General features: G+C 50.5%; 2 protein-coding genes across 6 annotated transcripts; one reads left to right on the top strand and one right to left on the bottom strand.

Moving 5' to 3' along the window:
* Positions 1–5,213: 5,213 nt before the first annotated feature.
* TOMM6 (translocase of outer mitochondrial membrane 6) lies at positions 5,214–6,056 on the bottom strand. The gene is made up of 3 exons (XM_030473386.1): positions 5,864–6,056; positions 5,694–5,792; positions 5,214–5,536 (listed from the first exon to the last, which is right to left on the bottom strand). The coding sequence occupies exons 1-2, from the start codon at positions 5,977–5,979 to the stop codon at positions 5,696–5,698; spliced, it is 213 nt and encodes a 70-aa protein (XP_030329246.1). The 5' UTR covers positions 5,980–6,056; the 3' UTR covers positions 5,214–5,536; positions 5,694–5,695.
* A 1,215-nt stretch (positions 6,057–7,271) lies between these two features.
* On the top strand, positions 7,272–23,700 carry LOC115602338 (basic proline-rich protein-like). 5 transcript variants are annotated; one of them, XM_030473372.1, is made up of 14 exons: positions 7,272–9,039; positions 19,097–19,205; positions 19,489–19,593; positions 19,766–19,927; positions 20,014–20,175; positions 20,267–20,425; positions 20,587–20,678; positions 20,842–20,975; positions 21,098–21,237; positions 21,339–21,470; positions 21,966–22,094; positions 22,242–22,364; positions 22,911–23,021; positions 23,279–23,700. In XM_030473372.1, exons 2-14 carry the CDS (start codon positions 19,164–19,166, stop codon positions 23,459–23,461), a joined length of 1,674 nt encoding a protein of 557 aa, XP_030329232.1. In that variant the 5' UTR covers positions 7,272–9,039; positions 19,097–19,163; the 3' UTR covers positions 23,462–23,700. The 5 variants fall into 5 exon arrangements, with proteins under 5 accessions (XP_030329232.1, XP_030329230.1, XP_030329233.1 ...); XM_030473370.1 differs by having other exon boundaries at positions 8,770–8,998; XM_030473373.2 differs by lacking the exon at positions 7,272–9,039 and having other exon boundaries at positions 18,854–19,209.
* The last annotated feature ends 73 nt before the right edge of the window (positions 23,701–23,773 follow it).

The following is a 23,773-nucleotide window of genomic DNA, read 5'->3' on the forward strand; positions in this document are numbered from 1 at the left end:
AGAGACACAATGTCTGTCAGTCTTCATGATCTGGGGGTTTTTTAAAGGTGAAATAATGTAAGATATGAGGTTCTTAAAAAACGGTTTCATTTTCAGGTAGAGAAGTTCTGAAAGTGTTTCTCTTCCTCCCTCTTTTTCTGTTCTTGTCAGCATTTGCCCATCAGGCACACACTGACAACCCTGTGTCGGTGGTGGAGGGGGGAAGAGGCGAGTCTCCCAAATGCTGTTCCTCCATTCCCACTGCCACGACTGTGACTTTTAATCCTCTGTCCTATGGGCAAATTGGTCTGTGGTGCTGTGGCTGCTGTTCCTCACTCCAGCCGTGCAGAGGTGAGCACAGCAAGCAGGAAGCTTCCACCGTGTCAGAGCACGGTGTCGTGCTAGGTCTCCTCTGTCCTTCAAGTTTCCCATTTCCTGCGTGTCTGAGCAACGTGCTCCTTTTTGAGTCACCAAAAACTGTCTTTTTGACAATTAAGTCTCATTTTGAGATCATACGCTCTAATGTTACTGGAGACAAGACAGTTTTAAACCAGTTCCCACAGGACTCTGTCAAAAGTTGTAGTTCTGGTTCTCTAAATGTAGCAGGGTCCGGAGGGATTTTAGTGAATGTCTTTGTATCTTTGTATTTACTTGGTAGGGAATTTACTACCAGTAAATAAATGGTAATAGGCCAAATTGAGACCCAGGAGAAGTAATTGTGGCTGCTGACTGCAGGGGAGGCTAAGTTGGCTTCAGCACAGGTAGAAGTTGACATTCCTGGAAGAATCAAAATATTGGGATTATCAGACACACGATGGGTTCTTTTCTAGAGCTCTGTGAACACTGTGTCTCAATAAGAAAATCAAAGGAATAAATAGTGCTTCAAATTGCTGTTTTAATCTGAGAGGTGGAAAGGAAAACTGCTATTTTTCCCATGCATCCATCCTTCCAGGCCTGTCCACTCTTAAATAAGAGGATTATATTCTCCTAAGTGGCAGTCACAGTTTACTGTGGCTACCAAATGGCACGTTCCCTCTGAATCCCTTGGCCCTGTGTGTGCAGAACTCGAGAGGAAAGCAAACCTTAATGCAGCATCCATTGATCCTGCAGGGAGCCGAGACTCTCTGCTGTGATGCTCATCTTTTGACTGAGTGTTTGGCATTGGGAGTTGAATTCAGTTGTCACACGAGTCAAGGGGGTGGCAGATTTGGTAGCATTTGCTGGTGACACCTTTTGACATGAGTGGCCTCTCCATGTGACATTAGCCTAGTTGTGCTGAGATGCGGGGATGCTGCAGTCAGAAAAATGATTGCCCTGATAGGGAAGGAATGAATTTATACTTCAAAGGAACTAAACTTGCTTTTTCCAACACTGTGAGGTTTCTGTAATATTCAGCTTTTATTTGGAAGCGAGAGCGTATAGCATTTTTTATGCTGTTTGGTTTATATTTGTCTACTGCAGGCTTCTTTATGTAAGCATAGCCCAGTGCTCCCTCCATGGTGGACACTGTTTTATAGTGTCCTGCTTGCCAGAAATTCAGATTGGAAGTTACCTCTCTACATCAGGAAGATGAAGATACCATTTGCAATTACAGTGGAGCGCATGCCTGACAAAGGGTAGCCTGCAAAGCAAACTTTGTCCCTCCTGGAATGGTATGGCTTCAAATCCTGCTCATAGATTGATGTGTATTAGAATAATTCCAGGTTTAGGCTCTGCTTTTGCAAATACACAGGCAGGTGACGTGACTTGACTTAGGGTGACTTATGCGTGGAGTTCAGTGGTTGCAGTCACAAGTTGAGTATCTGCAACATAAAAACCTTTCTTTTGGTACAACTGGGAGCAGAATCGGTTTCTCTGTGCACGGGATTTCCTGTACTGGGGTTCCAGTCCTGTAGCAAGGAGTCATTTGCCTTGAGGGATGCTCAGAGCACATGTGAAGGTGCAGGAAGCCATTGAATGCTGGCAGACGGGCTCGGGAGGAGCAGCCGTTGGGACAGAACTGTTCCCAGCATATCCTTATTGCATCCAACTTGTGAGTAAATTGGCATTCCTTAATTTTATGTTTTTAAGAATGAAGAATCTTAATGTATCCATGGCCAGGCGTGATACAGCATCTGCTGTCGTTGTTGGAAACCACTTTAACTAACTTTATTCCACTAGCAAAGTTAGTTACATAGATTTGTGTTTCTGTTACCCTTTATTGCCTGCATGCCCACATTAAACTATGCACACTGCAAAACCAGTTTCTCTGCAAAGCACTGAAAATACCCTCATTTCCCTCCCTCCCACCCCATTAGTTCTGACTAGAACAATTCTGTGGTCTGGCTTTGGCATCGTTAATGCAGGGCAGCAAATGGAGAACTATATAAACGAGAGACAAGGAGATGAGTTTTACCTGCCAGTACAGATTGGGGAACTAATTTTGTATGATTCCTTAGATTTGGTGCCTTGTATCCAATAATATTTTGCATGGGACAGAAACCTTGGGAAAGAAGTGAGGAATTCCCCCCCCTCCCCTGGACTGAAGCAGCAGACACACTTGTGTGGTTTTACAAGTCCTCAGCATCGCTGACAAGCTCAGAAACGAGTATTTGAGTGTTGCATGTCTAAAATCTCTGTATTTGTAACCATTCAAATAACAGCTTGTTCAAAAGCGAGTTAGATTTGGCTTTTTAGCTTTCTTGTGCCATCCAGGCCCCTCCAGTCAGGTCGGGAAGTTGACGCCTGTCAGAGCATGTCACATAGAGCAAGGAATAAACATTCCAGTGGGGTTTTTGCTGGAGTAGCTGGAGCTGTGGGAAGCACCTTCTGTTCCAAACCAAATGCTCATTGCTGGTTTAGAGAAGAGTTGCCATCGTCCTGGCAGTGTTTGCACAGGTTTCCTCTCAGCAGCCTGGCAAATGCTTCCACACATGAGCAGAACTGTGCTGTGGTTATGCCTGTGTAAATCTAATATGCAATAAATACAGGTGTGTAAGGTGGCCAAGTGGCCCTTCTTGGAGGTGAACAGCAAAATCCAAGCTCTGAACACTGCCTTTGTGTGCGCATCTAATCCCTCCAGCAGGTTTGAGATGGGACAGGGAGGATTTATTGCCTCTGGAAATATAAAACCTCAAATCAGTGGGGGTTTTTCTTGTCTGTTACATTAATATTGATACCTGGTTATTGCAGATGGGGATGTGAAGCATTCTAGCAAGCTTCTACGTTTATAAACCCACATGTTTCAATGATCAAAAGCTACATACAGTGATTATTTCCCTTCGCTGATTTTCGGGGTGTGCCTTTGGGCTGCTCCTGTTGTGCCCTTTTGCACGGTCCATGTAGTGGTTGGACTGCGTAGCTCCACACCTCTGATGAGCAATGGCATCTTCATAGTGAATGTCCTCTTCACTCTCCTTACGTGTATTAAATGATGTTACTGGGCCCGGCCCTTAAGGCTATTTCCTACTGCTACAAGATGAACCATGTATTGCCAGGTGAAACCCAAGTTTTTGCCTCGTTTATTAGATGTGTGAACTGCAGTAACTTACCACCGGCAACCCAGAGCCCGAGTAAGAGAGATTGGGTCCTATTTTTATTCTGCTTAACGTCAGCTTTGGTTAAGCAGTTACAAACTTTAAGCCACAGCCCTCTATACATCTACCAAACAATTGACAGGAAAGGAACAAGTGAATGAGTCTGTTTTCAGTAAAACTTTTGTTTTACAGGTCTGCCTTTCCATAAGAGAAACTTAAACACAGCTTAGAAACTTCAGGCAGCTGCTCCAAGACAAGAGCTTCCTGAGTGAGCAACCTGAGGGTGCAATGGGCTTGGGCAGGGTGCTGAGACCCAGTGACTGCTCGTGGCCCAGGGGCTGCTCTGTTGACTTGAGGAAGGGCAGAATTAAAGCTAATCTTCAGCACTTTAAGAAAGTTAATCCTGCTCTAAGTTAAGATTGCTGGAAGGGTGCTGTTGGCAGAGGATGAGTTTTCCCTCAGTGCTAAATCCCCTTGGGAAAGCTGCGCCGCTTCCCAAGAGCTGGAGCTCGGGTGGGTTTCCTGATGTTTTCAGTGGCTTCAAGAACAGCCTTTAGTTTCTGCTTCGAGTCTCTGTTCCTCACATCCCTAATGACTTAAGCTGATGTATGCCATGCTGTGCTCATGAACCAGACTGCCTTGGCTTCAAGGACACTCCCAGGCAGCAGCAAGGGACAAGAGAATCCAATTAGTTACTAAATGTGGCTGGCAATCTGTCCAGCTGCCTCGCAGCGCAGGGCACGTGCGCTGCTCCTTCAGTTAGTAATTAATTGTGCTCCTAATCGTGGGTTCAGCTGCTTTTAGTTCAGTCGAGGGTTTGTTAAGACAACATGCAGTAAGTCCCCTATGGCAGCCTCATGTACTTAACTGCAGGGACTGCCCCCAGCCTGACCCCCAGCCTCGGGAGATCAGTGTGTTCCAAATCAAAACAGAGATTAACTATAAAGTGACTTTGTGTTCTAATTAATCTCCTTTTCCCATAGAAACTCTTTCTGCATAACTTGGATTATCCCTACTTCAAAAGAACTTCCATTTCTTTACAGGATGGTAAAATACCTGCTTTGAAAACGGCATTTTTAGGATTCTCTGTGGGTAACGGAGCGCGGTTCCCCTGGGGCAGGTGAGGGGCAGTTCTGTCACTAAACATGAATGTCTTACGCTAAAAACCCACGTGTGACTGTCCAAAGAACCTGCAGCCACGTGGCAGTCCTGCTGCTATCACGCTCAGAGCTGGGAAGTCACTGTGCTCTACAGACAGCATCCTCAAGGAGCTGTCATGTAACGTAGCCAGGTCACAGCCACAGCTCCCACATGGTGCTTCTGCTGTTCCCCAACAGCCTCACCACCCACAGCTGGATTTAAAGTTGGTAACGGCAAGTTCAGGCTCAGCCCAGGGCACTAAAATGCTATGCAACACCAAATGGCTCCTCCTTCCCACTCGCAGTCATCATTCCCTAAAGCATCCCAGCTTTATCTCATCCAGACATCACCCAGGAAACGTTTGGGCCTCATCACAGGTTTGGTTTTCCCTTCGGATAAGCAGCCGGTGGGGCCCGTGTCCACCCCAGGCCTGGACTCCCTTCCTTTGTCTTTGGGGTGTGGAATATAAATCATGTTTTTATGATTTTTTTGTAAATCTTTACTCTTTTTACACCTTGTTTTTTGTAAGCCGAAGTTTCTTATTAAAAAAACAAAAACAAAACCAGAAATCCCAGCGGGTCGTGTCATTATTGTACATACTTTAATAAACATCTCGATGGGGGTACAGAATAAAATCCCACATGTGATGGCTTCACATCCCCGAAACCACCACTCTTGTGTCTCGCAGGAGGAATGCAAAATATATCTTCCCTCTGGCATCTAAAAGCTTTTCCCCCCTTTGTCACTGCTCCAGGCGTGGCGGGGCTGAGGTGTGAGTAGCAGCTCTGAGGAGGAGGACGGGATGAGGACGGGACCTACTCCTGCAGGCGAAGGCATCGGAAGGTGGAACGGCCGAATCCTGCTCCTGGTCCCGGCGGGCGCTTCCCGGCATCTCTTCCTCCCTATGCCGGCGACGAGGCAGGGTAAGGAGCGGCGGGGCTCGGTACCGGCGTGTGCCATTTATCCCTCCCGGTACAAGCCCGGGGCTTCGCTCCCCCGGAGCCCGGGTGCGCTCGGGGGTCGCCTGGCACCGGCACACCCGCTCCGAGGGGGACTCACCGCTACGGGACGGGCTGCGGGGCCATCAGGTCGATGTCCGTGAGGTTCCGGGCGACCCAGACTCCGGCGGCGAACAGCCCCAGGTTCACCAGCAGGTTCCTACGGGAGAAACCGGCACCGTTGGCTCCCGTTCACGTCCCCGCTCCCCTCTCCCGTCCCCACTCCCGCACCTGCGGAAGTCGTTGCGGTCGGTGGCGAAGCGGTACGCGCTGCGCAGCCACCCGCCCAGCCCCTGCGGGGCAGCCCCCGGCCCGCCCGGTGCTGCTGCCGCCGCCGCCGCCGCCATGCTGCCGCCGCCTCCTGCTCGCCCCGTCGCGGCGCGATGCCGTCAGTTCCGACGCGGGGCGGGTCGGGGCGTTTGGGGCGGGTTAGTGCTCGTAGCCCCGCGGGCAACGAACGGTGCGACACGAACGTGCGGCCCTTTCGCAGGTGCCGGAGCCGGGTCCCGGGGCCGGGCGGTTGTACCCGCCCCGCAGGACGGGAGACGTCTCAGTGCCCTTCCCCGCCCCGCTCTGGGCTGTGCCCGACCCTTCCTCTGCTCCCTGAGCCCAAACCTGACCGAACTGCCCCTTCCCTTCGCTCTGCTGGCACCACCGCAAGGGATTGTGAGACCCCAGTGCCTAAAGGGGCTGCGATAAACCTGGAGAGGGGCTTTGGGTAAGGAACGTAGAGACAGGACAAGGGGAATGGCTTTAACCTGCCAGAGGGGAGATTGAGATGAGCTCTGAGGCAGAAGCTCTTCCCTGTGAGGGTGCTGAGGTGCTGGCACAGGGTGCCCAGAGAAGCTGTGGCTGCCCCATCCCTGGCAGTGTTCAAGGCCAGGTTGGACACAGGGGCTTGGAGCAACCTGCTCTAGTGGAAGGTGTCCCTGCCCGTGGCAGGGGGTTGGAGCTGGTTGAGCTTTAAGCTCCCTTTAACACAAACCGGTCTGTGATTCCATGACTCCTTCCTTCCGCTCCCCTCTGCCATGAGCCCCCAGCAGGGCCCAGCCCTTTCCCCCCTGCTCTAGCAGCCCCCTCTCACCCTTCATGGCTTTTCAGGAGGGGGGAAAAGCTGCTCTGCCACCACAGACACCACTGCAGGAGGTGCCTGTTCCCATCAGGAGGGAACAATCCCCATGAGCTCAGTGACTCCGGGCACTGGTGCTTATCCATCGCCTTTTCTCAGTGCCCTCACATTAATCTCCCTCCTCATGGCCCTGCCTCCGTTTCCCTGCTCTCTGGCAGCCGGCGAGACACGATGTGGTTCCACATCAAACACTCCAGGACAGAGCAGCCGAGGTCACCGTGCCTGCTGGTTACAGCAGAACAGGGCGATCCAGGACCAGGGCACTGCACCGGGATGGGGCCTTGGCCCAGCACCAGCTCCTGTGCTCCCTGTGCCAGAGCTGGAAAAGCAGCTTGTGGGGCTGAGACCTGCTAAAGTAACCCGGCCCGAGCAGAGGTGTTGGCTGCAAAGCCCCAAAGCCAGCGTGGTTTGCACCTTTGTGGGGTGTGCTGTGTGTCACCCAGTGCTGTGGGGACAGGAAAGCTCTTCTGAGGATCCTTTGTGGGATGAGAACTGGCCACAGGGTTGTAGCTATAATGAGACCTTTATTATTACATCAAGATTTTAGCAGAGTAGCTTATACTTACACAGCTTCTAGCAATTGGCATCGCTGTCCCATGACTCTGATTTCCCTGCTCCCAAAAAGCTCATTGCCTTCCTCTTTGGGGACCCTCAGGTCCCCAAACCAGGCTTGGAGCAGAGGATGTGCAGCAACCGGGGAGCCTCGGGGTATTGGAGCCACTCAGCTCTCAAAGGGACGTGCTGCAGCCACCATTCTCCCTGGTGCTGTATTCCTATCCCAAACCCCAAATTGCTAATTGATCCGCCCCATTAGTTAATTGATTTATAGCTATTAGAGACTATAATTAGCCAACCAGCTGGGAAGCTGTGTGTTATCTGCCCGGTGGGAGCAGCCTTGAGAAGCAGTCATCTCTGAGGGGCTGCCCCATCCCTGCGAGCAGCGCCGCTTGGTTGCATCTTTGGAGGATTTTACTCCACACTTTTTGCTTTCCCTTTTATCTCCTCTTTTGCTGACATCTGGCATCCGCGAGCTCACCTCAAGCCTCCCTCTTCTCCCTTATCTCCTCCCGCGTTCCTGCAAGGTCACAAACTCGCCTTCACGCTCCCCCTGTCCACGCAGGAGTTTCCGATGCTGGGCTGACCAGCTTGGACCAGGTTGTTATCAAAGCGTTCCCAGCCAGCAGCAAAGCCTCCCACTGCTGTCAGCGCCTAACACAAGGCAGATGTTACATGAAAGTGCTGGAGGGGCTGGGTGAGATGTCCGTACCTTGTACTTACAACTTCCTGGGAGTGCTGCTTCCATAGGAATGCAGGGAAATAAGGAGGAGGGGACGCTGGAGGTGCCTGGCAGAGGCACCCAGTGCCTGGCTGCTCCAGGAGGCCTGGCCATGCGTCGGACCAACACTGGGCTCCATCCCTAGGGCTGCTGCCAGCGTTAGGAGGTGACCGGACACCGCAGCAGCTCCAGCAGCACGTTGGCCACCGGCCACCCTGGTGCTGGAGCCACCGTGCCGCAGGAGCAGCTCCTCGTTGGCAAAGGTGGGTGCGATGGCAGCGTCCCTTCCTGGTGGGCCCTGTCCTGCCGGGGCCACCACCCTGCTCTTCCACTTCCCCTCCTCGTCCCTGCAGGCTGTGCTGCAGCCCCTGAGGGGTGCGGGGGCTGCTACCCCAAATCCCTCCAGGATAAGGCTGGGAGCATCCCAGGGACTGCGTGGCTGATGCAGGTGGTGATGGAGCTGGGTGGAAGGAGGTGCTGGGGTATGGGCTTGCAAGTGTGGTTGCAGGGGTCCCCCTTGCATGGGTGCTCTATGCCTTGGGGGTGCTGGGGCCCCCCTTGCACGGATGCTCCATGTTCTGGGGGTGCAGCCCCCCTCCTATTGCATGGAGGGCACGCAGCACGGGCTGCAGCACTGAACAGGGATGCAGTTCGCAGGTCTTGCATCAAGCTGCGCTTTAAAGCCGGATGTGCTGATGGAGCTGGGATAACCGAAGGAATTTGGCTGTGCCTGTGACTCTGAGGGGCGGGACATCAAGTACTCTGAAGAGCTCCAGGGGAACTCCCCGGGGGATAATTAGCACCTGGCTGCAATCAGCAGCCGCCTGCCATTGGTTTGCATGGAGCCGGAGTTGGGGCGGGGAGGTCCGGCAGCCCCGGGGGCTCCATCCCGGCTCCTCAGTGCTTCATTTCTCCGGGCAGGCGAGCTGCTTTCCAGGGCTACCTGAGACTGTGCTGCCAGGTAAAGCTCCGACGTGTTCTTCCCTTCGCTCTGGTGCTGCGGTGAGTGGTCACTGGTGGGGGCTGCGGGCAGCAACCCGTGGCTCTGGGAGCCCCAGTGTCGGGTCAGAGCATCCCTGATTGCATCCCTCGCATGAGCCCGGCTCCGTGCCCCACAACGTGGTCGAGGAACCCACAAGGGCTGCGCTATGGAATGTGGGCAATGCCCGTTTGCCTCCGGGTCTGAGTCCTTTGCGCCGACGCAGAGCCCAAACTGGGCAGGGGGGTATCCGGGCCACGGAGCCAGAGTGGCTCGGCTGGGATCCATGGGGATGATGCTGTGGGGTGCTGAGACTCGTGGGGTTTGTGGGGGGGTAGAGACGTGGTTGCAAGCAAGAGGTGGCTCAGAGAAGGTGTTGGGAGCATAAAAACAGTGAAGAAGATGCACAAGCTCGATGTGGGTGATGGGGTGAGGGTGATGGCAGCGGGTGCAGGGAGCAGGCAGAGGAGCTCTGGTGGGTTGTGTCACTGTGGGATGTGGAGCAGGATGGATGCTGCACGGTCCCGTTCTGCTGCTTGGTACCAAAAAGTGTTTTGTCCAACTGCTGCTGGAAGTACCTGCGACCACGAGGCTGGAGCACAGCCCTACCCACAGCGCTTTGTGCAATAACCAGGTATAAACACCCCAGTTGTACCCTGTGGGGATGAGAGTTCCGCACCAGATTGTACGGGCAGCTGGAGGGGTTTGTCCACCTCGCCCTCCCCAGAAGGCTTTTGGCAAGACTGAAGTGTTTCAAGCTGGGAAATCAAGCTTGTGATTGCAACTGCATTGTTGGTGCTGTGGCTATTCTGTGCTTAATGCGTTTTATCTCTGGCAATCCAAAAGAGCCGCATATCTTGCCTGTGAATAAGCTGTACTGTGAACCTGACCAGGACTTTCTGACAGGGCTTAGAGCTGTGATAAATAACCGAGTCCCAAATAGGATTGCAATCAAAGTTTTACAATTTATTAAACGAATAGAGGCAAGCAAACAGCGCTGGGTGCGCCGGGAGCCTCTGCTCCACCAAGAGCACACCGTACAGTTCCTGTTCCTGGTTTATATATCTTCCAGGAATAGGCGTGTCTTAAACTTCTCCTGCTTCTAGCAACAAAACCGGTTTAAGCTGATATGCTAGAATGCTTGTCAGGCGACCTTTGCAAGATATAGGAACTATATACATTAACTTCTCTGTTTTTCTTAGGCTTGTAGTTATACAAGGGTATATAAGACAGAAGGCCACATTTCATCATGCAGCCCTAGCATTGCTCCATATTGACATGAATCAGATGGACACGTTTCACAATCCCCTATTTTCTTTTTCATGGTATTGATTCGTGTTTTTCGTTTCCAATCGAGTTAACACTTGACGAATTGGTATTAATTATGGATCTTCTCGTGGTTTTATTATCATCAGGGAATGGGTTTTCTCTTCCCCTGGTTCTGGGTCAACAGGTATCGCAGATATTTGCATTCCTTGTATAACCGAGTGTATTAGTCTGGTAAAACAGGGTATTAAGCATGGAATTATTAACAATCCTCCGCATATTCCCAATACAACCATCCCGATTTTAGTAAGCCAATCACAACCCATAAGGTTCCCCCATAATCCTTCTAGATTGATTCCATTCCAAGTTTGAACTGCGACATGTGCGATTTTCTTCATTTCTTTTACAAGTTCATTTACAGCTTTTCCTTCATCATCAATTTCTAAACAACAATTACTAAGGTTAAATTTTCCACAGACTCCTCCTTCTTGTGCTAGCAAATAATCCAAAGCTAAGCGATTTTGATACAAAGCAGTTCTCATCTTGGTATTTTGCTTTGCAATTAATCCAAGTGCATCTCTGGTTTTATTTACAACTATTTCTACTACAGCTTGTAACCTAATTATTCTATTAAGCATGTATATTGGGGTCCCATAGCCCCAGGATCCATCTTCTGCCCACGTAGCTGGATCATAATAGGCAATGATTCTCTCGGGAGGCCATTCGTTATCTTTCCAATGTCCGATTTGTAAGCTCCGTTTATAGCGCCTTTTTCTTAGCTCATCAGCTTCAGCATACACTGGGACTCCTAATCGCTCTCCCTGATTTATGGGTAACAGGAAAAAAATGGGTCTTGTAGTTCCTAATATACAGGATCCTGTCCAATTCTTTGGCAAATATGCGTAGGCTAGTTTGCCACAAATCCAATAATGTCCTTCGGGAGTTGGCCAACCATTTGGTATGTTTGTTCCATTGGTCCAATTCTTAAATTGATTATTCATTTCCAGTGGGCTTCCCCATTTATCCCAGTTATTCTGAGTTTCATTCCATAGGTAACCTCCTTCACACTGCAGGTTACCTACTTGTTTCTCTTTGTTTTTTAGATTTTGCCAACAACTCCTTCCAATTATACTCGTTCGGAGTACCCATTGTTGTTTCCTATTATCCTTTCCCATTGTTTTCCATACTTGGGGATTGCTTATGTTGCTCTCCATAGCCTCCCATGGCCATTGTTCACCTTGATTTGTTCCTCCACAAACATAACAATTAGTTACATTCAATGACTTAGCAATGTTTTCAGCAAGATTTACAAATAGATTTTTAGCAACTGTGGGAATTTCATATTTCACTCCTGTTTCTATTTCATGATAAAATGAGTTGAATAACAGTCTATGTTGCACAGATTCCTTTGTCCTTTCTTTGATTTCAATATTAATGACCACACCCGGGTCTTCTCCTGATCCATATGTCTTGAGTCCAATTTTGGTTATTTTTTTTCTGTTTCCAATTTCCTAAATTTATAAGAGTTAAATTTACTGGATTGCAAGTACGGGTCGTACAATTACTGTCTGTTTGCATCCTTGCAATTGAAGCTTGTAAATCCCCACATTGATAATCATATCCCCAGCCTGCAGTATCCCAACATACACAGGACCACCCTCTCCTTCCACATAGGTGTGCCGATTGATATCTCGCTGTTGGACTAGATACATAATCGGGATTTATTTGACATTGATGTCCACCAGGGCAGATGTATTTTGGTTGATTATTATAATACCGTCTCCACTCTAAACTCCCACAATTAGTATCTAGATCATGATCTATAATATCGCATGCATCAAAGATTACTGACACCGATGTGCTCAAATTGGCTATGACCTCACTTGTTCCAATTAATCTCCCTGCTTCCGAATTTGTCTTCATTTCTACCCAATATTGATAAGGGAGTTCTTTTGGATCATAGCATATGGTCTTGTTACCTTTTCTGCATAGAGCATACTGGGTTTGGTTATAAATGCAGCTTCTTATCTTTTGGTCTTTACAGTCATAGACCGTATGATACACCAAGGTTTGGGAGCTTACCCGTCCCCTTCTAGTGGTTACAATACATTGACTGCAGTTGTTTGCCGTAGCCTGGGTTAAGGAACTCACCCCGAGCAGAATCAGGAGAGGTCATGTAAGGGTCATGGTGATCGGCAGTCGCAGCCCAAAGGGATTGCAGCCCTCGGCAGACCTTTCAAGCCGCAACACCAGTTCCCTATCTGGTCTTGCCCTCTCCTTCAGCTTCAGGGGTTATTATTTATCGCAGATGGTCCCAGTTTATGCGGTATTATTTGGTTGAATCTACAGCAATAGAATCTGACCCATGGCAAATGGTGTAAGGGGGTGGTAGTTTTACAGCGGATGCACCGTAACTCCAAACTGTGATTCAGATAATGTTCTTGTCTCCCTCCGGGGGACATGATATATTTGAAGCAACTTGAGCACTTAGCCCTTAAAAATAGACAACACTGCTTGCACAATGGACAGGCACTAGTACCAGCACCCTTCTAAGGATCCACGGAAAGGTGTTCCCTAACCACCCCTCCCCTATACTGATGCAAGCTAATACATGATTATTTCCGAAGGTGACCCCTCAACTCCTACAGGAGTAGCCACAAAAAACTCCCACAACTGCTTAGTTATATCTCTCTTGGTGGAGGTTTTAACTTCGTTTGATAATCAGTTTGGTTTCTCCCGGTTCAGAGGTCACTTTCCACTCCTTCACCGGCCCGTTTACTCACGACACATGTGTCCATCCTTTCTCAGCAGTTCTCACGGCCGTTTCTGTAGTTAATAAAACAAGAAAAGGTCCTTCCCAGAGGGGAGATAGGTTTTCTTCTTTCCATGTCTTTATTAGAACCCTATCCCCTGGTTTTAACTGATGAATTGCAAATCCTAAGGGTGGTGTTTGAGCCATCATCCCAATTTCTCTCAGTTCTTTTAATCTTTTTCCGATGGCAATTATATATTTTTGGATACTATGATCCTCAACTACATTGTTCCCCAGAGGCATCCCTTGAGAATAAGGCATGCCATGTAACATTTCATATGGCGATAGTCCAGTCTCACTATGTGGTTTAGTCCTTATGTTCAAAAGTGCCAATGGTAAGCACTTCGTCCAGGGCATTTGTGTTTCAATCATTATCTTAGCCAATTGTTGCTTGATTGTTTGATTCATTCTTTCTACTTTCCCCGAGCTTTGTGGGTGCCACGGAGTGTGGTATTCCCGCTGAATTCCTAATGATTGGCATAGTAGTCTTATTATTTTAGAAGTAAAGTGTGTGCCCTGATCAGAATCAATGTACTGGATTATCCCATATCTAGGTATCAAGTGTTCCAATAAAATTTTTACTACCATTTGTGCCATAGCTCGTGCTACAGGGTAAGCTTCTACCCATTGTGTTAAATGATCTACTATTACCAATAGATATTTTATTCTCCCTACCTTGGGCAATTCAGTGAAATCAACTTGTACTTTTTCAAAAGGCCTGTAAGCTGTCTTCCTCCCTCCCGTGGCTGTTTGTCGAAACACTTTCTTATTTATCTTCTGGCAAGTTAAGCAACCTTGTGTAATCTGCTTTGCTATTTCAGAAATCCCAATGCAGCCAAATTGTTTAAGGAAGTGATCACTTAACGCCTTTGTACCCCAATGTGTTCGCGCATGCAAGCGTTCCAATATTTGCCTAGCATAGGCTTTCGGCAACATCTCTCGCCCGTCGGGCAGTGTCCATTTTCCTTGTTCTAACTTAGCCCCTATTTTTTCCAATTTTGTTTGTTCCTCAGGGGTAAACTTCTTTTTTTCTTCCTCTCATCTTTCTTCCTCCTGTACTACATTAATTTTAGTGACCTGAGTCCTCAAGGCTGCTTCCTGGGCTTCTTTATCTGCTAAATTATTTCCTCTGGTTCAGTAATCTAGTCCCTTTTGGTGTCCTTTCGCATGTACCACTGCTATCTCCCTCGGTTCTCTTAACGCCCTTAAAATTCTTACTATTAGCTCTTGATGTATAAGATTCCTCCCTTGAGCATTAATTAAACCTCTTTCTTCCCAAATTTTTCCAAAAGTGTGGACCACCCCATATGCATATTTAGAATCTGTAAATATAGTCCCACTTTTTCCCTTTAATAGTTCCAGGGCCCTACATAGGGCATACAGCTCACAAGCCTGAGCTGACCATGATGGACTCAAAGGTCCTGATTCCACAGATTCTAGGTCCTTATTAATTATTGCATATCCTGATTTTCTTTTCCCTTCTACCACTCGGGAGGAGCCATCTACAAACAGTGCTTCTCCTTTCTCCAACTCAGTATCCCTTAAATCTGGCCTCACCTTAGTCTGGGTCTCAATCACCTCTAAACAGTTATGTTGTAGTTTTTCTGATGGTTCTCCAAACAAAAATTGTGCTGGACTCTGAGCAGAGGTCACCCTCAGTTCTAAGTTAGGGGAGTCAATTAGTATTGCTTCATACTTTAGGATCCGGCTATCCGTTAACCATTTTTCCGCTTTTTGTTGTAAAACGCTTCTGACATTGTGTGGAGTATACACCTTTAAAGGAGCACTAAAGGTAATCTTCCTAACTTCCTCTATTAATAATGCTGTAGCGACCAAAGCTTGGAGACAAGCAGGCCATCCTCTACTTACTGGATCAAGTAACTTAGAACAATACCCCACGGGTTTCTTAATTCCTGCCCAGTCTTGAGTAAGGACTCCGTATGCTGTCTGGCTTGATGTATTCACAAAGAGATAGAAAGGTTTCTCCATATCTAGGAGGCTCAATACACGTGCTTGGATTAATGCCCTTTTTATCTCCTCGAATTTCTGATCATCTTCTGTAAACCACTTAAGTTGGTTATTAGTTAATTTTTCATATAATAATTTTACCTTTTCACTGTAGCTTTCAAGCCATGGTCTACAATATCCTAATAATCCCAATATTTGCCGAATTTCCTTTTTAGTTTTCGGGGGTCTTAAAGATAGGATCCCAGATACCCTGTCAGGATCTAACTTCTTTTTTCCCTTACTCAGCCAATGCCCCAAGTATTTTACTTCCTGTTCTACAAACTGTAATTTTGATCGGGACACCTTTAATCCCTTTTCTCCTAGAAAATTTAACAATTTAATAGTAGCTTCTCGGGTTCCCTCTTCAGTTTTTCCCGCTACTAATAAATCGTCCACATATTGCAATAATTTTACCTCCCTGGGTAATGTGAAATCTTGTAAGATTTTCTCTAAAGTTTGCCCAAATAGATTTGGTGACTCTGTAAACCCCTGTGGTAGCACAGTCCATCGTAATTGTTGTCTTCGTCCTGTTTTGGGGTCCTCCAACTCAAAGGCAAAATAATCTCTGGATCCCTTATCCAGAGGGCAGGCCCAAAAAGCATCTTTCAAATCTATTACACTATACCAAGTATGTTTGGGAGATATATGACTCAGTATAATATAAGGATTTGTCACCACAGGGAATTTAGTGATTGTTCGCTGTTTTACAGCCCTCAGGTCCTGTACCATCCGGTATGACCCGTCCGATTTCTTTATGGGGAGGATGGGTGTATTATGAGGTGACATACATGGTTCTAGAGTTCCTTCTTCCAGAAGTCTGTCGACTACTGGTTTTAATCCTTTTTGACCCTCCGTTGGTATAGGGTATTGTTTGACTCTAATCGGACGATGCGGATCTATTATTTGAACATTTATGGGGTCCATTTCTATCTTTCCAGTTTCCCCCTCCTTATACCATACTGAAGGGTTAATGACTTCTTCATCCTCTTGTGTTAAAGTGTATAATTTAATCTGCAATTTGTCCCCTTAACTCTGAATGCTCAAGTTTAATTTCAAAATCGAATCCCTTCCTAATAAATTGTACTCCGCTTCAGGGAACAAAAGTAAATCATTAAGGCAAATTTTCTTCTCTGTTTCTACTTCTACATTTTTCAAGACAGGTACTTTAAAAGGCTCTCCTTTTACCCCTATTACTGACATATAACTCTTCTCTTTTTCTGTTCCTTTTGGAAGTTTTTGAACAGTGGATTTTTCAGCCCCGGTGTCCACTAGAAATAAAACTTCCTCTTTATGGGGACCAATTAATAATTTTATCAAGGGCTCCGCTGATGTTGAAGTCCCCAGAAGCTATAGCCCCTGACACCCCTATTCTTCTTTGAATATTTTCTCATCTTGTTCCCGCTTACGACAGTTCCTCTGAACATGTCCCTTCTTGTTGCAATAGTAACAGACGGGGATTGTAAATCTCTCTCGATAAGGTTGTCCCCTGGGTGTTTTCTCTGTTCCTTTTTCCCTCCTTTCTCCGGACGGGGTCTTATTTTTCTGACTTTCTCTTACTGCTGCTACAAAGATCTTGGCTTTTGCTTTTTGTTTTTCCTCATCTCTCCTAACATATACTTTCTGTGCTTCCCTAAGTAACTCTTCTAATCCTCTCTCTTGCCAGACTTCCAGCTTTTCTAATTTCCTTCTTATGTCCCCCCAGGATTTAGCTACAAATTGTGCTCTAAGGAGTGTGGTTCTGACCACTGTATCAGGATCAATTCCAGAATACATTTGTAGATTTTTCCTTAATCTCTCCAACCATTCTGTTGGAGATTCATCTTTCCCTTGTTGTTCGTTAAATGCTTTATTAATGTTTTGCCCTCGGGGAACCGCTTCCCTTATTCCCTGTATGATTAATGTTCTCAAATCCCTCATATTTTGTCTTCCTTGGGGTTGTTGATGATCCCGGTGGGGATCCACATTTGGCCATTTTTGATCTCCCGGGGGTCCTGCCTGATTCTGTCTTTCCCAAATTCTCATTCCAGCTTGCCTAATCATTCCCTTTTCCTCAGCAGTAAATAAGATCCCTGAAACGGACTGTATTTCTTCCCAAGTATAAGTATTGGGGCCTAGGAATTGGTTCAGTTTTTCAGCTACTCCAAGGGGATCATCTAATAGGGTCCCCATTTCTTTCTCGAAATTTCTTACATCTGTGGTATTTAATGGGACTGCCACAAACCCGATGCCTCCTTGATTGCCTCCAAGGGGTACCTCTCATAAGGGATATAGAGAAGCTCCCTCGGATACGGCAGTCCTGCTTCTCGTACATGCAGCCGGAGGTCGGTCTAATTCCGGTGCTGTTGGTTGTGGAGGCGGAGGCGACGATGGTACTCGTGGAGGTACCACTGCCACCGGAGGGGGAGCTGCCGCCGGGGGTGGATTATTAGGATATGGTGGTGGTAGGTTACCTAATGGCTCCCATTTATCATCTTTTTCTTTTTCCTGTTTTTCTTCTTCTTCTTCAAACCTCTCATCTGTTTTTAGTGTAAGTACTGAGGCTGGAAAAGGACGTGAAGTCCTGATCCATAATCCTGCATAATCACTTTCCTCCTGACTAAAAGGCTCCTTTGAATTAACGTGTATATTTAAGGCCTGGCAAATCCAGTCTTTAAAGGATCCAAAAACAGGCCAAAAAACGTGGTCTTAAAGGCTTCTTTGGCCATTCTACCATACAACACTGGACCATTTTTAATTTACTTTTTCCTTTTCTGGGGCCCCTATTGTTCCAATTTCTAATCATTATTCCTAATGGACTTTCAGGTGGTATGTCCGGTAATTTGCTCCCTTTTTTCTGGTCCTGGGTCTTCGATTTTTTTCTGACCCATCTAGGAATTTTACTGTGGCAATTCCTACAGCCCTTGGTTACCTTGGTAAGAGTGTCTTGCAGGGGGTTTAGGACCTATCACCCACCCACGAATCCTATAGGAATCGCTTCGGTCCTTCACCAGCCAAGTCCCTCGCGGGAGATTGGAACCGCGGTTAGAAGACCTCCACAATTGCTTCGGAACTAAGTTTTGTCTCAGTCACACTCTTACACACACAGGCAACCGAATCCCACCCAACCGAACGGTATATGCCTTAAATACTTACGACCCAGTCGTCCTCGTTTGGCTCTTCGCGCGCAGAATTACAGGCAAAATATAGTGCTGCAGCCGGCAAGGGAGCTCATATGAAAAATCAAAAAAAGAGAAAAAAGAAAATTTTGCTTGCCTTTATTCAGGTTCAAGATGACGTTAGTCCCGACCCGACTCGAACAGGAGCCACCAAATGGTGGGGCGCCCCTCCTAGATCAAGTCAGAATTCAGGAACCAAAGCCATCCCGGACGAGCCCCCAAAATTGTGATAAATAACCGAGTCCCAAATAGGATTGCAATCAAAGTTTTACAATTTATTAAACGAATAGAGGCAAGCAAACAGCGCTGGGTGCGCCGGGAGTCTCTGCTCCACCAAGAGCACACCGTACAGTTCCTGGTCCTGGTTTGTATATCTTCCAGGAATAGGCGTGTCTTAAACTTCTCCTGCTTCGGTTAGCAACAAAACCGGTTTAAGCTGATATGCTTGTCAGGCGACCTTTGCAAGATATAGGAACTATATACATTAACTTCTCTGTTTTTCTTAGGCTTGTGGTTATCCAAGGGTATGCAAGACAGAAGGCCACATTTCATCATGCGGCCCTAGCATTGCTCCATATTGACACGAATCAGATGGACACATTTCACAGAGCTAACAGACTATTCCTGTGGGGTCTGTGGTTATGCTTTTGGGTTTGCAACACAAGGAAGCAGCCGCGGTGTTGGGAGGCCCCGTGTCCATGGGGAGCGGGTCCCTGTGGCCCCCATCATCCTGCGGGTCCTCACAGCGCGACGTGGCTCTGGGAGTGCCGCGGGTGGCACCCGGACGGGCCGGCAGTGACGTCCTGTGGGATGTGCTCACCCACACCTCTCCCTCCACAGCAGGGTGCTGATCCCTCCAGGGCCCTTCTCCTCGCTGGGACCGCGGCCAGGAGGAGCTTTTGTCAGGATGTTCTCACCGATGGGCTGCAGGAGAGGCTTCCCCAGGCCGGTAGGTGGGTTTGTGACCCTCCTGCTGCCACGCAGCTCGGGCTGCCAGGGCGGTGGGAGAGGGGGAGCTTTGGGGGCAAGGAGGATGCTCCATCGCTTCGGATGCTGAGGAGGCAGGAGAGCATCACTGATGTATGGGGAAGAATTGGGAATCATCTGCAGCCTCATCCGGGGGAGGAGGATGGATGGGCTCCTGGCTCCCTGTCCCTGCTCAGCATCCAGCTGATGCAAGGGTCAAGGTGAGGGTCTCATCCTGCTTTCACCTCCCTGTTCTCTTTCCACAGCCCGGTCCATGGCAGGCTGGACCACCACCACCCCGACCTTACAGCCCCCACGATATGTGGGACGAGATGCCCCCACACAGGAGAGGCAGAGGCCAGTGGTGCCCGGTAAGGGGCCGTGCAGTGAGGGGAGATGGTGCTGTTGGAGCTCACCTGCAAATCTGGGGTAGCCAAAACCAGGGGTTCTCTGGGGAGCAGGAGAGGCAGAAGGAGCTGACCACTGCGGTGGGGAGGGGGAAGCACAGCAAAACTAAACCCAGGGAGCTGCCATCCTTTGCAGCTTGGTCCGTGGGAGCCCAGACCCTTCCCTGGTCCTGCTGACTTCCATGTGAACGAGGAGGACAGGGGATGGGCACCCAACGACTGCCTCCCACCACCATCCTGGCACAATGAAGAATGTGACCAAGGACCTGAGGAGTGCTTCGGAGAGGGCTGGTACTCGGTATGGGGAGGTGGGCCAGAGGGTGGCTGCTGTGTGGCTGTCCCCAGTGTGCCACTGTCCTCACCGGCAGTGATTTGCCTTTGCAGCCCTGGCTCTGTGAGCCCAGACCCTTCCCTGGCCCTGATGACTTCTATGGGAATGAGGAGGACAGGGGATGGACACCCCATGACTGGTCGCCTCCGCGCCGCTGGGACAATGAAGAATGTGACCAAGGACCTGAGGACTGCTTTGGAGAGGGCTGGTTCCCGGTGAGGAGAAATGGACCAGGGAGGGTGGCAGCTGCTTGGTTGTTCCTAGTGTGTCACTGTCCTCCTCACCAGCAGTGATTTGCCATTGCAGCCCTGGCCCTGTGACCCCGGGCCGTTCCCTGGCCCTGCTGACTTCTATGGGAATGAGGAGGACAGGGGATGGGCATCCGATGACTGGTCCCTTCCATGCTCTTGGGGTGACAGAGATGACAGAGGACCTGAGGAGTGCTTTGGAGAGGGCTGGCACCTGGTGAGGGGTGGTGGGCTGGGGGCAGGGAGTGGGTGAAATGAGCCAGGGGTCATTCACTGCCCTGGTGGCCAGCACAGTGCATGGGGACAGGGTTCCCTGCATGGCAGCCCCCCGGCATCCCTTGTCCTGCTCTGTGTCTAAACCCACCTCATCCTCTGCAGGACCTGATGCCACCGGGCCCCGACAGCTCTGCCTGGCCTGAATTCCAAAACGAGGAGCAGCACCCACCCTGGCCCCCCGGCCGCCTGGCAGGGTGAGTGCCTGTGCCCAGGGTGAGGGGAACGGGGCCAGGCTCTGTGTCAGTGCCCAGCCAAGGGGGGGGATGCAGCATTGAAGCTGGCTCAGGGTTGGGGGCTTGCACCAGAGACCCCTCCAAGCCTAAATCCCATCCCCTGCATCTGCCTTTGCTCCTGCAGGGAGCGCGGTGGCTTCCAGGATGGCTGCGGGTCCTGGGGCTACCGCGGCCTGCCTAGGAAACGCCGCCAACGCCTTCGCCGAGGCTACCGAGAGTTACCCATGGTCCAGCGCCCGCCATGTTTTTGGCCCAGAGGTATGTGCCTCCCGCTGTGCTCAGCATCATCTCCTCGCTGCTCAGCACCAGCTCCTCGCTGCTCAGCAGCATCTGCTTGGGCAGAGCGAGGAGTTGCTCCCGTTGTGTTTCTCGCTCCGCAGGGTATCGGCCGCCCTCCCAGTCGTCTCCCTTCTCTGGGATGAGCCAGCCAGCAATCAAAGAAGAGCCGCAGCACCTTGATCCTCCCAGGCCACTTGTTTCCTTCAAAGCTGATGCACAGAGCAGGGAGCGGCCGGCTCAGGTTGTGGGTTTTACTCCTTCCACCCCGAGCAGTGACCGAGTTTGCCTGGTCAGAGCCCCACACGGTGCTGCCGTGCCTCTGACCCACACTGTGTCCTCCAGGGCCTGCCAGCAACCAGTGGGAAGGTCCCGGAGCACCTCAGAGCCACCTGCACCCCTCAGAAGAGCCTGGCCACTGATCCCCAGGCTGTGATAGAGGCTGTGGAGCCAGAGCAGGCAGCAGGAGCAACGCTGGTAGGAGAGATCACCCCTCTCCTGAGGGCACCCCTGGAGGTGCCTGGCTCAGGGTCTCTTCGGCCGGTGTAACTCTTCCTCCTCACTCTCATCCAGCCCTTTCACTCTTCCTCTTGCTGTCCCTTTGCCAGGCATGGGAGTTTTCCCGACTCTTCTTCAGGGCTGCAAAGCCCCATGGTTTCCTTTGGGTTTTCCTTTGCTCCTCTTCCCGGGACAGACACATGTCCCAGCCTTACACCATTGCATGTCCTCAGGTTGAGCTGGGAGCCAGGCAGAAACCTGCGGGCAGCCACGGCCAGGGCCCTTCTGCTTTGGAAACAGAGCCAGCCCCGCTGGAGAACAGCTCTGCTGGGACAGGGGAGCAGCTTCTGCTGCTCTCCTTCCCTCCTAAAAGCAGAGCCCAGGGAGCTTGCAGTCCCCTTTGCAAACCCTTTTATCCCTTTGCCTGGGCAGTGGTGCCAGCCCTCACCATGGGCTCTGCAATGCTTTGTACAGGTAGAGCCATGCAGCCAAAGCATCCCTGAGGCTGGTGCTGGGTCACATCCCTGCAGCCCCACAGCCCCTCCGGAGCCTGCTGAGCCGTCCCAGGGCCAACAGTGCAGGGCAGAAGCTGCCAGTGCTGGGGTGAGTCTTGGGGTGGGCAGCCCCATAGTGTGTCCCCCATGGGGGAGAGCCCACTGAGGCCGCTGCTGCAGGCAGGGTTGCGCTGGCTGCCCCCATCCTGCGCATCCACAGCTTCTTGGTGACCTTCAGCCATCCAAACACTTGCAGGTCCCACCAGGAGGTACCACGGAGCCTGAGGTACAACCCAGAGAGGCATCCTCCGATACCTGCACCAAACCAGAGACCTCACCAGGGAGCCAGCACCCTCCTGGGTCCAGTGAGGTGAAACCGGTACGTGTCAGGGTGTCTCTGCTCTCACCCCGAGGTGTCCCTGCATGGGACGGGTGCCCTGGGCTCAGGGGTGCTGCCACAGCCCAGGAGCAGTGGAGCAGGATCCTGTCGGCAGGATTAGGCGCTGGGTTAAAGCGCTGCTTTGTCTGGAGGCAGAGCCCGTGTCAGCCCCGGCGCTGGCTGCCGGAGATGCCGATAAATGGGAAGCAGCTGGGAATAGGCCAAAGGAATAACGAGAGGCTGGAGAGCGTGACGGAGCGTGACCGACCTGGGGCTCCAGCCTCAGCGAGAGCGATGCAGAGCAGCTTATTTACTGCCTAACGAGGAAGAGAAAGCTGCTGGCAGGGCTCTTGTGGTGATGCTGGGGGGGAGCTGGGGCAGCTCTAGCACCCGAGGGAGGGGAGCCAAGGTCCCAGTGGGTCCCCACACAGGGTGACCAGTCCCTGGCTAGTAATGGGTGCTGGTAGCTTCAGTTCAGCCCAACCCTTGCCCAGCCCCTCTCTCCTTCAAAGGATCTGACTCTTCCTCACCTTTTCCACCTCACAGGCTGCAGGCGGCCAGCTCAAGCTCTGCTCCAGGCTCCCAAACCCACCCCCCCCAGCCTGCACGGACCTCCGCTCCGCTGCTGTCCTTGCCAGGAAGGAGGAGATCGAGCTGGTGAGTCCCGGTGGCCCCTGGACCAGGGGGGAAAAAGCGATGCTGGGTGATGTGGGGCGTGAATTTGGTACTTTTGGGGTCACTGGGGAGAAACGCCCCTTGTCAACAGTGCTTGCAGGGGAAGATCTTGTGTGCGAGAAGGGCTTTGTGTGGGCTCATGGGGTTTGTGGATGGGAAAAATATCTCTGGGGGGCTCCATGCTGTTGATGGGGAGGTTTTGGGGTGCCCCGTGCTGACCCTGTGCTGCTCCCCTGCAGTCGTACCAGCAGTTCAGCCTGACCATCGCAGTGGTGGCCACAATGCTGCTGCAGAAGGAGCCCTCCATGGAGGCAGCGCTGGGGCTGGCGCTGAGGGCGAACCTGCGCCAGGGCCGCATCCATCACCTCCAGGAGCTGGAGGACTTCATCAACAGCTACGACTCGGCCACCCCGAGCCGCTGAGGGTGCTGAGCCCTCACGTCAGGGTGTTATGGACATGTTGGTGCTGTCCCACCATCTCTCAGGGAGGTGGAGGAGGAGGGGGGTGCTTAGTTTTAGCCCTGCCCTGTGCGGGGAGGCCTCAGTGTTTGCTCTTCTCCACCCCAGCTCCTCACTCCACTCCTGCTTCATGGGGATATGCCCTGAAATCCCAGGGTTGTTCTTTGATTTAAATCTAAATTAAACCAGTTGTGATCTTTGCAGCTCTTGCTCTGCCATCGTTCTGGTCCCACTCTCCTGGGGTTGCTGAACAGGGGGACCCCTGGCTCTGGGCAT

This window comes from Strigops habroptila, chromosome 18 (assembly GCF_004027225.2).
Source record: "Strigops habroptila isolate Jane chromosome 18, bStrHab1.2.pri, whole genome shotgun sequence".
Classification (NCBI taxonomy): Eukaryota; Metazoa; Chordata; class Aves; order Psittaciformes; family Psittacidae; genus Strigops; species Strigops habroptila.

Coding starts and splice junctions, on each gene's coding strand:
- TOMM6 (XM_030473386.1), bottom strand. CDS start 5,979: ATGGCGGCGGCGGCGGCGGCAGCAGCACCGGGCGGGCCGGGGGCTGCC. Junction 5,793..5,863: donor GACCGCAACGACTTCCGCAG/GTGCGGGAGTGG, acceptor TTTCTCCCGTAG/GAACCTGCTGGTGAACCTGG.
- LOC115602338 (XM_030473372.1), top strand. CDS start 19,164: ATGTTCTCACCGATGGGCTGCAGGAGAGGCTTCCCCAGGCCG. Junction 19,594..19,765: donor GCAGAGGCCAGTGGTGCCCG/GTAAGGGGCCGT, acceptor CATCCTTTGCAG/CTTGGTCCGTGGGAGCCCAG. Junction 20,426..20,586: donor TTGGAGAGGGCTGGCACCTG/GTGAGGGGTGGT, acceptor CATCCTCTGCAG/GACCTGATGCCACCGGGCCC.